The sequence below is a fragment of the Saccostrea echinata genome, unplaced genomic scaffold (genome assembly GCF_033153115.1).
Source record: "Saccostrea echinata isolate AGI-Se365-2 ecotype Australia unplaced genomic scaffold, CSIRO_AGI_Sech_v1 ptg000029l, whole genome shotgun sequence".
In the NCBI taxonomy this organism is placed as follows: Eukaryota; Metazoa; Mollusca; class Bivalvia; order Ostreida; family Ostreidae; genus Saccostrea; species Saccostrea echinata.
Genome location: NW_026889778.1, coordinates 34357238 through 34371581, shown reverse-complemented (window position 1 = coordinate 34371581; position 14344 = coordinate 34357238). Strand labels below are relative to the sequence as shown.

The following is a 14344-nucleotide window of genomic DNA, read 5'->3' as shown; positions in this document are numbered from 1 at the left end:
CTATTTCGGTATGAAATTTAAAAAAATTAAATTTGAAAAGTTTTACAAGTTACAAGTATGCCATTGGAAAATACAAAAAATGCCAAGAAATGCATTAATTCTCTACATACTGCAAAAGGAAGTATCCTCAGCAACACCGTAATATATCCTTCAAATGAGGAATATATTATAGTGCTACAAAACGCAAAAAAGTTACGAAGTAAAAAATGCTTATTTCAATATCTAAAGCATTGATTTGAAGTACATTCCATGACAGAACTTTTTTAACTTTTGAGATCATCGAGCGATTTTTTTCTTTATTTACTGTCTGGTGAGGCATCCCCTGACATACTATATATAATCGTGTCTTGGTAAGTCAAGTCACAGTGGATTCAGACGGGACCAACATGAAGGCTTTCTGTTTTTTGGTTGTTGTTGGGGTTGTTTGCGCTGCTCCAGGAAGAGGTATTCATTCTTGTATTTGCAATCCTAAATATTGATCAATTCTTAGTGGTTTATCAGAAATACTTATTGAAAGTTAATCACATACTATAATGTTTCTAAAAGACAATTTTTGGATTTTCCTTTTTTACAGAAAAGCGACAGCTTGGGCTTGGGACGAACAACTGCAGTAAGTCGGTCATTGACAATTCATTTACATCCGTACAATTTAGTAAATATACTGTAGTTTATTCTTTGTCACAATAAAATAACATTGTTCCTGTTCAAAGACTTTCAGGCAGCCAACCCCTGCACGGCCGGTAAGATAACCAGTCAAGTGTTTTACCCACATCCTAATGACAACACAAAATTCATTCAGTGCAATGCTCTTGGAGAGATGTACATTATCCAATGCCCTTCTGGAAAACTTTATAATCCCGCAACTGTATCCTGTGTGTCAAGAGTAAGAACATCATACTGATGTACAACAAAGTCTCAAAAATTAAAAAAAAAATTAGTTCTCCCGATTTTTAGAATAGAAATTCTATATTTTAATCGTAGTATGTAAAATTCCTTTTATATGTACTGGTACTTGCTTCAGCAAGAGTAATAAAATTTATAAAAGTCATTGAATCACAAATGTACTGGAAAATATGTTTTTATTACAGCCTTGTGTTTACAAAAAAAATCACAATATCAAAGCAATATCTTATCATTTACTATCAAGAATTCGTCTTCAATACATTGCTTGTTTGTTTGAATGTTTGTTTGTTTAAAGTCCCTTCGAGAATTTTTCACTGATATTTAGAGGCCGTCACTTGACAGCGGAGGGCTGCAAATTTAAATCTGTACTCAGACCTACGGTCTTTGAGCAATAAGAGATCTTTTTCGTGCCAGCACCTACTGCGACACGGGACCTCATTAAATAGGGTCTCATCCGAAGAACCTGTTTCTACGTTCCGCAGTGTGATTCGAATACGCGACGAAAAGATCAAATCTTCACTCTGCAACTCTAGAGCAAACACTCTATTTGTTTGTTAATTTGTTTATTGTTTAACGTTCCTCTCGAGAATTTTTCACTCATATGGAGACGCCACTAAAGGCCATTGTAAATTTACCATATACATTGACTGCAATATCAAGTTTTAAGTGCATTAAGAAAACATTCCCTCTTATACCTTTGTTTACCTAATTTTGACTTTTTCAGAACTTTATTCCACATGGCACAGGTGGAGGACAGGTAACTGTGCCTCTTGGCAGCAATCCCTGCACACAGCAAAATATTGCTCGCGGAAACTTATACTTTGCAATCGCCAGCGACATACATAAATTCATTGAGTGTGACCTGTTGGGAAATGCCAATCAACTGACCTGCCCCTCCCTACTGGTGTGGGATCAGGCACGTCTTTCTTGTGTTTATAGCTTCCAGAGTGGCCAGCCGTTACCCACACCAAACACTGCGCTTTTACCAAGTACGTTGTCATATTCTGCAATTTTTCCTTTTACCAAATTTTGGAATGTCATCATTTCTAAAATTAACGCATTTTTTCTCCAAAATGTCCACGACAAATTCAGGTCATTCATTTAAAAAATATTCGGTCTTAAAGCAGAAGTAGACTTTATTAACATAATTTTCCTCCTTAATGACCATTTTTTTTCACAGTAATTATAGGACAAAATAAAAAAGGGTAATTGCTGTCGATTTGAATTATTTCAGGCACTGGAGTCACCACAAACCCCTGCAAAAATGCGGTCGTTACTACTGGAAACTCTCAGTTCTTTTCACACCCCGATCCCTCTAAATTCATCCAGTGTGACATCGCCGGAGACGCCTACGTTTTATCTTGCCCGTCAGGTCTAGTGTGGAACGAGTTCAGTACAACATGTGTGTCCCCATATACTCAAGCTGTTGGCACACACCCATAGTATTGTCCCGAGTTCGGAATCTCTTACCTGGATTACAACAGCTCATCTTCCATTCTGATATATTTTTTGCGTGAATTTACTATTAAATAATTGAATTTATATACATGATTGTTTTGGATATCATCAAATAATAGATCTGTACTGCAATCTGCCATATTTTCTCCTCCCAACATCAGATAATTACTTCTGATGAATTTAGGCGAAAGGTTGATGAGTTGTACAATGAAGTGACAAATGTTCATTAACTGAGTGGATTATTCTACACAACAATAAGAAAAGAGACCAGGGACAGCTTCAAGAATATCTAAAAATCGTTGCCCTAATTTTCAATACATACATGTACTACATATACTTGAATATGGTATATGTAAAAGAACAAGAGGCCCATTGGTCACATCGCTCACCTGAGTACTTTGGTTAGTGAAAAGCAGCAATCAGTTCAGTATTGAAAAGTAAAAACATATTAGCGGCCTCACCCTACCCCGAGAGGGAGGAGAGGGAGTCATGATCTGAAAAACTTGAATCTAAACTAACTGAATATGCTTCCATAAATATGGCTGATCCTGGCTTTAAACAGATTTTTATAGATAATTTTCTATTAAATATTCCTGTGTAAAACTTAAGTCTTCAATTGTGGCCCTGCCCTACCCCAGAAAATAGAATCTAAACTACCTGAGGATGTTTCCAAATTACATGTAATAAGACCAATCATGACTTAATTTCTGTTCTTGAGGAGATATTGAAAGATTTTCCCTATATATTTCTATATAATTTTTAATCGCTTTATATGACTCTAACCTAGTCCCAGGGGACATGATTTTGAAAAAAAAAATAGTTGAATCTTCACCACCTCTGGATGCTTCAATATAAATATGAATAATCCTGACTTTGTTGATCTGGAGAAAACGATTTTTAAAGATTTTCGTTCACATTCCTTTGTAAAACTTTATCGCCCCTTGTGGCCCCATCCTTACCATTTAGGTCATTATTTGAATAAACTTGAATCTACACTACCTAGGGATGCTTCCATATAAATATAACAGTTACTAACCATGGCTTTGAGAAGATTTTAAAAGATTTTTCCTATGCATTGTGGCCCCATCCTAGCCCCAGGGGTCATAATTTGAATTAACATGAATCTACTTTACCTAAGGATGATTCCATATAAAAACACATGTACGACGAATCATTGCTTTGCTGTTTTTGAGAAGATTTCGAAGATTTTTCCTATATATTCCTATGTAAAACTCTGATCACCCATTGTGGCCCCAACCTAGCTCCCGGGGTCATGATTTGAATGAACTTGAATCTAAACTACCTGGCGATGCTTCCACATAAATTTTACTAATCATGGCTTTGCTGTTCTTCAGAAGATTTTTAAAAGATTTTTCCTATATATTCCTATGTAAAACTTTGATTCTCCATTGTGGCCCCACCGTAGACCCGAGTGTCATGATTTGAACAAAATTTAATCTACACTATGTAATGAAGCTTTCAGATAAGCTTCATCTTTTCTGACCCAGTGGTTATTGAGAAGAAGTTTTTAAAAAGATGCCATTAAATTTTCACTAATTCTTTAATATCTCCAGTTGAAAGAGGGCGTCGCACTTCCTGTGTACACATTTAAATCACCTCCACCCAAGGATGCTTTGTGACAAATTTGGTTGAAAATTGGCCCTGTGGTTCTTGAGAAAATCGAAAATGTGACAAGGTTACAGACGACTGACGACACACGACAGACGGACGTTGGACACTCTTTGATCAGAACAGCTTACTTGAACCTTCGGCTCAGGTGAGCTAATAATGCCACAAAAGGGGCTTTTAAGAAAAAGAAGTTTCTCTCGAGTTCAGCATATGGGAGTAGATGAGTGAATTTATATTAAGAATTCAAGCATTAATACATGTAATCTGCAGTGTACTCTTTTACAATAAATCAGACACTACCGATATACCTGTGAGTTGTGCAAATGTCCTTACCTACATCCTGTTCTGGTACAGCGCCCATTTCCATGACATCCGTTTTCACAGTCTCCGATAAATACTGAAATCAGGCATACATTGTACTTGAAGTAATGAAATGAAACTTACGATACGTAAATATTTTTAAGTTAATATTCTGTAAATATTAAATACTTATACACATATGATAAATACGACATTTGAACTGTTATATCAATTAATATTAAGCCAACTGTCAGCCAATAGAGATCTCTATTGTTCTTACCGTTGTCTAAAGCCCAATTAGGTGTAACTTGATGTTCTCCATTCCACCGAAATCTGACATGAGGTACTAGAACAGCAAAGGGAAGAGGCGAAGTCACCCTCTTCCAGCTATCAAAAATTACCAAATTAAAGAATACTTGACTGAGAAAGTTATATCGCAAATCTATGATTTTAAAAAAAAAAAAAAAAACATCAATACATGTTGCAATTAATCTTAAATCTATGATTTTTTCCTCAAATTATCAAAAAAAAATCTTAATTGGGTTGTCTTGATGATAAATAACACAATTTTTTTCAGAAATGAGCAATATGTATCATAGATTTATATTTAAATTGATAACCTGAATAATGTTTGCCAGGCAAAGTGGGAAAATTTTGTAAAATTTTGTTAAAAATTTGTAAAAAATTTTGCATAGAATCACATAGAAAGCGACACAAAGCCACATATCTAACCATCAAAGAAAACTTAAGATTTCTTTATATTTTAAGGATTTATTATTTATGTCATTTCTATTCAGAATCAGTCAAAAAAATATATATCAATCCATGCATCAAATTTCTGTTTGTATCCTTAAAAGAAAATAATTTTGTCCAAAAAGATAAAATAACATAACAATGAGGAACAAAAATATCCCTGACAAACTATTTAGGTATAGGTTGTCTGTTTGATATCTTACTGGATTCCTTAATAAGGAGGGACTCTCTTATTTTGTTTTACATGCAAGAAAAATCGTAAATTATAATTCAAAAAACTATTGGATGCCTCGAGAACTGAAACAGCTGAAGCAAAAATGGAGTAAACTGTTCTACCTTAAAAAGTCCTCGCTCTCATACTCCGATGACACTGGTTGATGTTTCCCACCACATTTGTAATGGAGACATGGTTCATGAACTTTGAACCATGATTTCCCAAAATTTGTAGAGGCTTCTAAACTAACACTAAAACAACGTTTTTGTCGTGAAAGTATCGTATATGCAGTATGTAATATTCTAAATCTATTATTTTGTGTACAACATTACTGATGTTTAAAATTTTGAATAAAATTCACAAGTATCTTTCAATAAAAATAAATCAACTTTTTTGTTTTGCTATTGATTATTTCATTTTATAAAGAAAACCAAAGATTATTAAAGTAAAAAAGATTAATCTTATAATTCTTATAAGCCAATGTTTTATTTCCTTGTACTCATCCTTTGACTGCAGGACTTTTGTTTCCACACAAACTTACACATTTCTGGTTGCATTTTTCCCGCAGTTCAAGTTAAGATCGAACTGTACCATTTTATTCACATCGGATCTTCGGGGGAAATGTGGCAAAACCTGTACTCCATCAATTGCCCAAACGTCGAGATCCACACCGCGATGGTGCGCCTGTGCCCAGCAAATCCGCGCCTTAGACTGTCTTTGGTGGCCATTTATAGGCACTGATATTAATCTAGGTTCCTGGTAGATAAGAAAGGAATTTATGATGCTTATTGGGAGATAATATGATATACATTTATAAATCATTATATCATGAATAATGATTTATGGGTTCATTTATAAACCATGATATTCTGGAGAATAAATTATGTGTTTACCATAAAATCTCTACTTGCGAGATTTCGTATCACCGGTTTGTGCCCATGCTTGTCCTCAATGTAAACCTCGACGTTTGTATCAGGAGAATCCAAGGCTTGGCAACGACCACTACCTATCAGTTAAAGGGCAGTGATCTGTGCTAGTAATACTATCAAGCAATTTTGAAATCTGTTTCTATTAAATTTCTATTAATGTAACTTACCGAAACCAAAGTAGAACCTAAGATTTCCTGCCAATCTAGTATCAAGATACGGAGTACAGGCCCACCGTTCTCCCGCCCCATCAAACACCATTGAGTTAGCATTATAAAGAACACCACAGATAACGTCAACCCGGCCTCCTCGAATTATCCAGCTGCAATATAATTTTTTTTTAAATGTTCTCTTGTAAGGTACAATTAAGTTTGTTCGAATTTAATGTCAGGATGTAGTATACAATTTTTTTTAAAAAATATCGTTTTCAATCGCATTGGCTTAAAGGTGAAGTGCAGTTTCTCTGCAGATTCAAGCAGAAACACTATCACTGGTTTTCAGTTCTTGAAACTGAGAATCCATTAGAGAATAAGTGCATAGTACTTCTTATCTGTTTGTAATATTTATCCTCAAGTAATAATTATTTTTTGGGAATACATGCGTGTTATAAGTGCTCTTAAAGCATGGAACTAAAAAAAAGGTTTCTCCGAGATTTCATACCGTTCGGGTCCAAAAATGCAATTTTAATCAGTCTAAAATCCCCATTTTTCTCTCTAAAAATCTACTATATTAGCTTTTGTGAACAACTAAATCAACAAAATTTAATATGAAAACAGAAATAATATGTTCTTTCTTGAAAGATATACGGGTCAAAACATAAATTATAATAGTGCTAATCTTGTTCAATAACCTACCCTGGTTGGTTCTTTGATTCAAACTGCTCCTCAAGCATTAGATCCGGTGTGACGTCAGAAACTGATAAGTCGAAATCACGTGTTACAGCATAATTAACTGTTTGATTTTCAATATTGAAGAACAAAGTATTTTCCTCAGATCGACACTTTTGCTAAAGGAAAAAATACATTGAAAATTTTCAGATTTAAAAATGTTTCAAAATTTCGAAGTTATTGTTCAAGATTTTCAATTAGTACATACTCTGATATTCCCTCCAGGAAAGAAAAGCCAGTTGCTGGGATCAATTGGATCAAAATTCTCTTCCATACGACTGGGTTTATTCGCTATATTGACAAGCAACACATTGTCAATTCCCCAACAACTACTAAAGTCTGGCTGTCCTTCGTCAGAAATATCCCATCGTATTGTGCGAGGTCTTTTTGTTGTTGATGTTGTTGAAGATTTTTCTGTTGTTGTTGTTAGGTTTTCTGTTGTCTCCACAGCTGTAAATGGTTCTGTTGATGTTTCCATTGTTGTTGCCGATTCAGTGGTTGTTGTAATCGTTGTTGTTTGTAGTGTTGTCGTCGTTGGTTTTGGTTTAGTAGACAACTGTTCCCACTTTATACAGACGCCGTCACCTCTAGATTCTTTTGGGAGGTATACAAGGTAAACTTCTGTTTGTGACGATGGTATACTAAAATGTGAAATTATTTTTTTCTTTAGTTATTCCTACCGATGAAATATTATGAAAGATTGGTCCTTTTAGTGTCTTCCAGTATTTCTGAGAAATAAAAAAATTCTAAGAAATCCAAACGATTGCTTAAAGTTACAAGTTTGTCTCTCTAAAGACATTTGGCAATGGAAAATATCGGTAGCGCTTCTTAAAATTGTCTAAGAATACATTCATTGATACTTTTCTTCCATACTTTTAGAAAAGTAAAGGGGAAAAGCACGAAAAGCCAGTAAAAAACAGAGACAAAACAAAAATTGAAAACAACAAACTGTATCATTAGAAAATGTCATTGGTACTTTAATTCCCGGTTCTAATAAACGTATATTAAAGAATTTCTTTCCAATGAAGCTTAATGTTGAAGCATAAGAGTTGTTCACCTTAGAGAATCTATTGTGGTCCACACTGTACAACCCTGTAGCCCATAAGATACCGTGATATTATTATCTGTTGTTCCCAAAACTTCACATCTTCCTGTAGCTGTTCCGGAAAAACACGAAAAAGTTTTCACTTTAACCAATTGCATTCATTTCTTCCAAAATATAAATTGTGTATCGTTATTTAATAGCTTGTATTATTTTATCGAGAATATTCGACATATATACTCTTTTTAAAGGGTATTATGATATAAATGATATTCACATTATATTTGATATCAGTTAACTCAAATTTTTAGACAAAATTTTGACTTACATAAAGCAAACTGTAAGACAGCAGCGGAAGTTGTATTCATCGGTACCGTCACCTACCGGAAGGAACAAAATGTCCAAAGATTGATTTTAAAAAAAGATTACGGTTGTACACTTATATCTCAAATTTATCAAAATATAACTATTGATATATCTAATATAAAAAAGTTCACCAGTTTCCTTTCACCATAACGTTGGCACAGCCAACTAGAATCCCCATACATTATGTGACCACAATTTCGACTAATATTAACACCCAGTGTCTCGTGCCTACAACAGAAAATATGTAAGTAATCATTTTTACTGCATCCATTACTTTTTCATGATTTCATCATTTCTCCATTTTCAGTTTGGTAAAATTGTTTGAACATAAAAATAGTTTATATCCGACAAAAATGTATACCAAATAAGCATGTTAATATCTGGCGATGAATCAAAATCGTCCCTTAATATTACGCCATTACTATGGAGAATGGCAAGTTCTGGTCTAAGTGGAGATGTCGTAGGAGCTTCAAATTAAAAATGAAAATTTACATTTTTTTCAAGTCAACAGACTGAATACGACTTCCTATTTCTCATTTCAATTGATAATATTAAGAAACCTCAATTCCCTTCCCATATGAAAGCTTGATGATTTATTTAAAATTGACAACAGTTCTAAAGAAATCTTACCTCCCTCCTCACACATCTGCAGCACTGTTGTGTCTTTGAACAATAATTGTGAATGTAGCGTTCCAGTAGCCCTAAAGTTAAACCAATTGAATAATGTATTCTTTTCAACATTTCTGAATCATGCATGTTTACTTAAAATCTTAATGCCTCATAAAGTGCGAATAAACATATTTCTTTTTGTTTGTTTTTGCTTTCTTACAAAAAGCTAACGCATCCTGTTCCGCTAGGAGGCGCCATCCACATAAATGACAGTTGTTGCTGCGGTTCTCTGGTAATGTGGGAGTGGACAATTGAGCACATCAAGTTGTTTCCAGATCCAGCGTTCCCTAGGAAACCATGTCCTTGCATCCTCGCTTTGACTTCTGACGTAAGCGTGTAAAGCCCAGTAAGGAAAAACCCGTCAAAGTTCACTGTTGACCTGATAGTAACTGTGCATAAAAAAGAAAAAAGGGCCTTCGCGGTCACTTGAGCATAATTCAACCCTGTAAAGGATCCATGAAATGGCAATTTGATAAGTATAATGAAAAGAGCTCTTTACCTCCCTATATGAGATGTTTTCAAACAGTTCTTGGACCGGCACCATAAAATTAAAACGGCACATGATATGATGCAGGTTGTAATGGTACATTGCTAGATAAATAAGGAAGGTTCACGAAAAGTTGAAGTCATTACGTTTATCACAGTTTTGTTGTTAGGTTACCATTAACGTCTTTTTCTGGTAAAGTATCCAAATATTTTACTTCAAGTTCACTGGGTTATATCGCGTTGATATATGAATAAGTCCAAAGCAAGTGTTTTCTTCTTCTCATGTAGAAGTTTTCAAATAAACTCTGCTTTATATGAATACAAAAATAAGTCTGCTAATTAGGGGGCGCAATTGGTACCCATGGGAATTCAAACAGATTGTTGGAAGACTTGATCTCCAAAATCTTCAAATCGTCAATCGGAAAATCAAGAATCGTTTGTCAACTTCGAAGAACTTATTTGTGTGTTCAATTAGAATGATTTTTAATAAAATAATTTTGGAAACGACCAATGACAAGGTAAGTAAATGTACGAGTTCCATTTTGATTAAAAAAAAAACAACAACTGTCTATGATGTCAAAAAGCCTGGACTTACATTATTATTGGAAATGGCTGTATAAAGTGTTGAAAATTCGTACGTTTTGATGTTATTGATTTTGGTACAATTTTGTGATTTCTGATATCCGCTATGTATCTTTGTAAGGATATTTATGCAGTTTAGGAATCCAGTATTAGTTTGGTGATTCAAATTCAATTTGATTGATATGAGCATTTGTCATCCAATAATCACATTTATTAATTTACTCATATGTTGTGACACAATTGTTCCGTAAAATTTGCAATTTTTACCTCATTATGTAATATCTAGGAAATCTTATCGCAAATGATATATAGTATTCTCAATCAAATGAGGCGTTAAAATGACGCCGGAAGGGGGAGAGGCCTTTTTTCCAATTCTATAAAGCTTTTAAATTACCTTTTGAAAAAAAAAAACTGGCATAGACCTACAAATTGTTTAAACGGACTTGAAAGAAATAACATACGTGCAGACTATCTATTTGAAATGCCTTGAAAGATTCACAGAGAGGAGAAACACATTTAATGCCCATTTGGAGTCAGTGTGTCTAAAGTCAGTTGTGTCGAAAAAGTGATGTCGATCGTGTGCGGTAGAAATTTAACCCCCGACAAGCCAATTTAACTGACATAGTCACGTGAGGATTTTTGCGTTTTGCATACATCCATTTACAATATTATGCATCAAAACAAGCCGTCACGACAGCAAAGTAAAATAAAGAAGAAATTTTCAGTTTTTATTTAGTTCCAGTGTTATAGAGGCAGAGGAAAACGACATTGGGAAGCAATGACGTCGTCAAACGTCATAATATGAACGGCAACAGCGCCGGGTGACCACAAAATATCTTTAGTATTTAAGGATAGTTGACAAATTATCAACGTGTATCAGACTTACATTTTCAAAACTTCTTACACTTTTGTTGTTTTTGTATCTTAATATATTTTGTAAGCACAGCCTTTAAATTATTGATTTTAAGGCACCAGTCCACGAACTTCTTTGATAACCCCTCGTATGAACCAGTGCAAACTATACATTTGTCTTTCACCATACCTAACAACAGAGAAATTACATTGGCACCTTCTTGGTCTTTGAAAAACAATTGATGTAGAAATATAAGACATTCTGTCGCACTTATATTAATTTTTTACACTTTAAGAACTATTAAAGTATATTATATACAGAAAAATTCTTGCATAATTCATTTATTCAATAGTATTATCAATAAAAATTATTTACAGAGATTAATTATCATAGGTGAATAACAACGTGGATGACTTCTGTCCAAGTAGAGTTCATATTTCCCTGTAAAATAATAATAGAGCCCTGTCCAGCACCAGAACCCTTGATCCAGTAGTCAAGAACCTCAAAGATCTGGTAAAATAGTAAAATAATGAACTTGCGCATGTTTTGTCTGCTAAATACCCAGTTACAGAGAAGATTTTCAAAGAATTAAACGCATTTTCAATTATTTATAATCAATAGAGTCCGACCCTAATAAGAGAACCCCCAACCCAAAATCCATGAATTCACAATTTTGGAGAAGGCAGTTTTGCTCATCATAACCATATACTTAGCTTGTCTGCTTTATATCAAGGATCAGAGAAGAAGATATTCAAAGGATAAATGTATTTTCACTTTATGATCAACAAAGCCCACCCGTAACACCAGAACCCCCGACCCAGGAGCCACTTATTATAAGTCTTTAATGCATTTTTTAATCTTTGATCAACAGAGTCCCGCCCTAACACAAGAACTCCTGACCCAGGGGTCATTAAATTCACAATTTCGGAAGAGGCACTCCTGCTCATTTTAGCCATGCCCTTGGTTTGTCTGCAAAATATACATGGGGAGAAGATTTTTAAAGAATTTTTGAAATTGTAAAATTCATGGCCCCGAGTCAGGGGGTCTGGTATTCGGGCGGGGCTCTATTGATCATTTAGCAAAGATGCATAATTCTTTGAAAATCTGCTCCTGAATACTAAGCAAACAAACTGTTTGGTGATAACATATCCTCTTCTATCAGTCTATTTTGTTTGATCATATACTTATATAATTGCCATTCTACGGATCCTTAAAAAGATTGTATCATACTTGGTGACCGTTAAGTTTGTTCCAGTGGTAATTCTTTTGTTGAGAAGTGCATATGTACGTTGTTGAAATGGTTATGCAAAATGATGCACTCACCATTATAAAGTTTTCCAGGGATGTACAAATCTGGGTTTCCATCGATAGATACACTGAGAGCCACTTCTCCTTTTTCTATTCCTAATTCGTTTACATTACCATGGTAATTACACATGAAGAAGAACGGCGCAACATATGGTTGATAGGAAGAAGTGACATCAAAAGTCAACATCAACAGAAACAGTCTAAAAACCAAGTGCACAACAACTTGTTATCATATTATTATAAAGAGATATATTTTTCATTAACTTTTATTTTCCAAAAAATGCTGATCTCAGGTATAATTGATCCATTAAGAGTTCGGAAATGAATGAAACATGCAGTCTGGATTTTTTATTTAGAATAGATCTGTTATTTTCAAAAACTAAAACCTATATATCATTGAGATGATGAAATTCATGAAACGGTCTAATAATTGCAGTACATCTCAATATAGGGACTTATGAAAAACATGAACAACATTTTTCATGTTTGTCTTTTTTTTGGAGTAATGACAGAATATAAAATAGAATCGCAATATATTCTAATCCTTTATCTTTGTGTTGTAGGTGAAATATGCGGAGATAACGAACAGTATTCGAGCTCAAAAATCCATTAAACATAACAAAATAGGAGCAGAGCAAATCGGACCTCTAAATATCAGAGGTGGGATCAGGTGCCATGGAGGAGTGAGCATCCCCAACCGACCGGTCACATCCGCCGTGTGCTCCTTGTCATGATCGGGAAAATAATGGAAAAATCCGTCAATTCAGTTGTGTAAATAATAGTCTAACAATTAGTATGAAAATATCAGTCAGCATTTGACTTAATGGTAAATTGTATTTGTTGACAAGGTCATTGTACCGACCATAGAACTTACGAAATGATGACTTTAAACGAGACAACTGATATTCTTCCCAATATGAAATTTATTAAATATATTGATAATATTTGAAAACAAAACTTTTGCATGTGTTATTTATTGTATATTATTATAGCTTCAAAGTTGAAAATAGTATGTACACATATTTTAAAGCACTTCGATGTTCCAAAACTTGATCAGAAAAATTACACGAAAAGACAAAGTGCAAAGTGTTGGCGGAAATTTCTTACACTACGACCATTGCCAAGCATTTGAATGACCTTATATTATATTTGCATTAATTATGCTTTGCTATTATATGCTATAGAAATATTCTTTAGTATACATTATTATCAATATATTCAATTACATTCATTTATTCTCTCAATAACCAGTGAAATAGCACTTGAGATTCGTATAAACATATACAGTGTACAACAAACTGAAGGCGCAGACATTATTTCGGGAGAAGAGACATTGTCATAAATTTAAGTAACAAATAAACGTACATTTTCTTAAAAATGCAGGATCAGTATTTGTCATCAAATGACAGAATTTATGACATTTTGATGTACATAATATTTTTGTAACAAAAAACCTCTCTGAATACTACATATTACGTTACATTCTAGTAAGTAGTAATAATCATCTCCAATGTGATTATTATTGCACATGCAGATAAGAAATTCCTGCAAGCTCAATTCATTCAACTGAAATTATTTTTTGAATAAAAAAAAATAGAAATTAAAAATTGTAAACGAAACGGCAATGCAACTGTGTCCAAGCCCCTTTAATTTATACTCTTAGATTTACTTGCAACAGGAGAATCATAAAACGTGTAATTTTTATGTGTATTGAATTCATTAAAAGCATACTAGCCCAAATCCATCTATATCTTTGTAAAACAGGTCTAAGAGCTAAACAGAACAAATGAATGTCAAGGTTCCTTACACATGATATCACAAGGGATTGAGAGATGTAAGAATGTTATATTTTGGAGTATGACTATGAATATAATTATTCACACTTTACAGACTTTAAACTTAATCAGACGAAAGACAAAACCATTGAACTTATCCCATAATGTAATATTCAATTATCAAATTCGAACT

At 33.8% G+C, this 14344-nt stretch overlaps 2 protein-coding genes across 2 annotated transcripts in view; one reads left to right on the top strand and one right to left on the bottom strand.

Moving 5' to 3' along the window:
- Window positions 1-7469, bottom strand: part of LOC133195858 (reelin-like) — a 34815-nt gene extending 27346 nt beyond the window's left edge. The window contains exons 1-8 of the mRNA XM_061331824.1: window positions 7279-7469; window positions 7038-7189; window positions 6354-6505; window positions 6151-6263; window positions 5799-6013; window positions 5380-5508; window positions 4571-4677; window positions 4324-4387 (exon numbers count right to left, since the gene is read on the bottom strand). Coding sequence (XP_061187808.1) covers window positions 4324-4387; window positions 4571-4677; window positions 5380-5508; window positions 5799-6013; window positions 6151-6263; window positions 6354-6505; window positions 7038-7189; window positions 7279-7344 — 998 coding nt within the window. The 5' untranslated portion in view covers window positions 7345-7469. The remainder of the gene's footprint in view (window positions 1-4323; window positions 4388-4570; window positions 4678-5379; window positions 5509-5798; window positions 6014-6150; window positions 6264-6353; window positions 6506-7037; window positions 7190-7278) is intronic.
- Window positions 342-2445, top strand: LOC133195859 (uncharacterized). The gene is made up of 5 exons (XM_061331825.1): window positions 342-444; window positions 575-610; window positions 711-883; window positions 1628-1892; window positions 2138-2445. The coding sequence occupies exons 1-5, from the start codon at window positions 387-389 to the stop codon at window positions 2344-2346; spliced, it is 741 nt and encodes a 246-aa protein (XP_061187809.1). The 5' UTR covers window positions 342-386; the 3' UTR covers window positions 2347-2445.
- Window positions 7470-14344: the final 6875 nt, after the last annotated feature.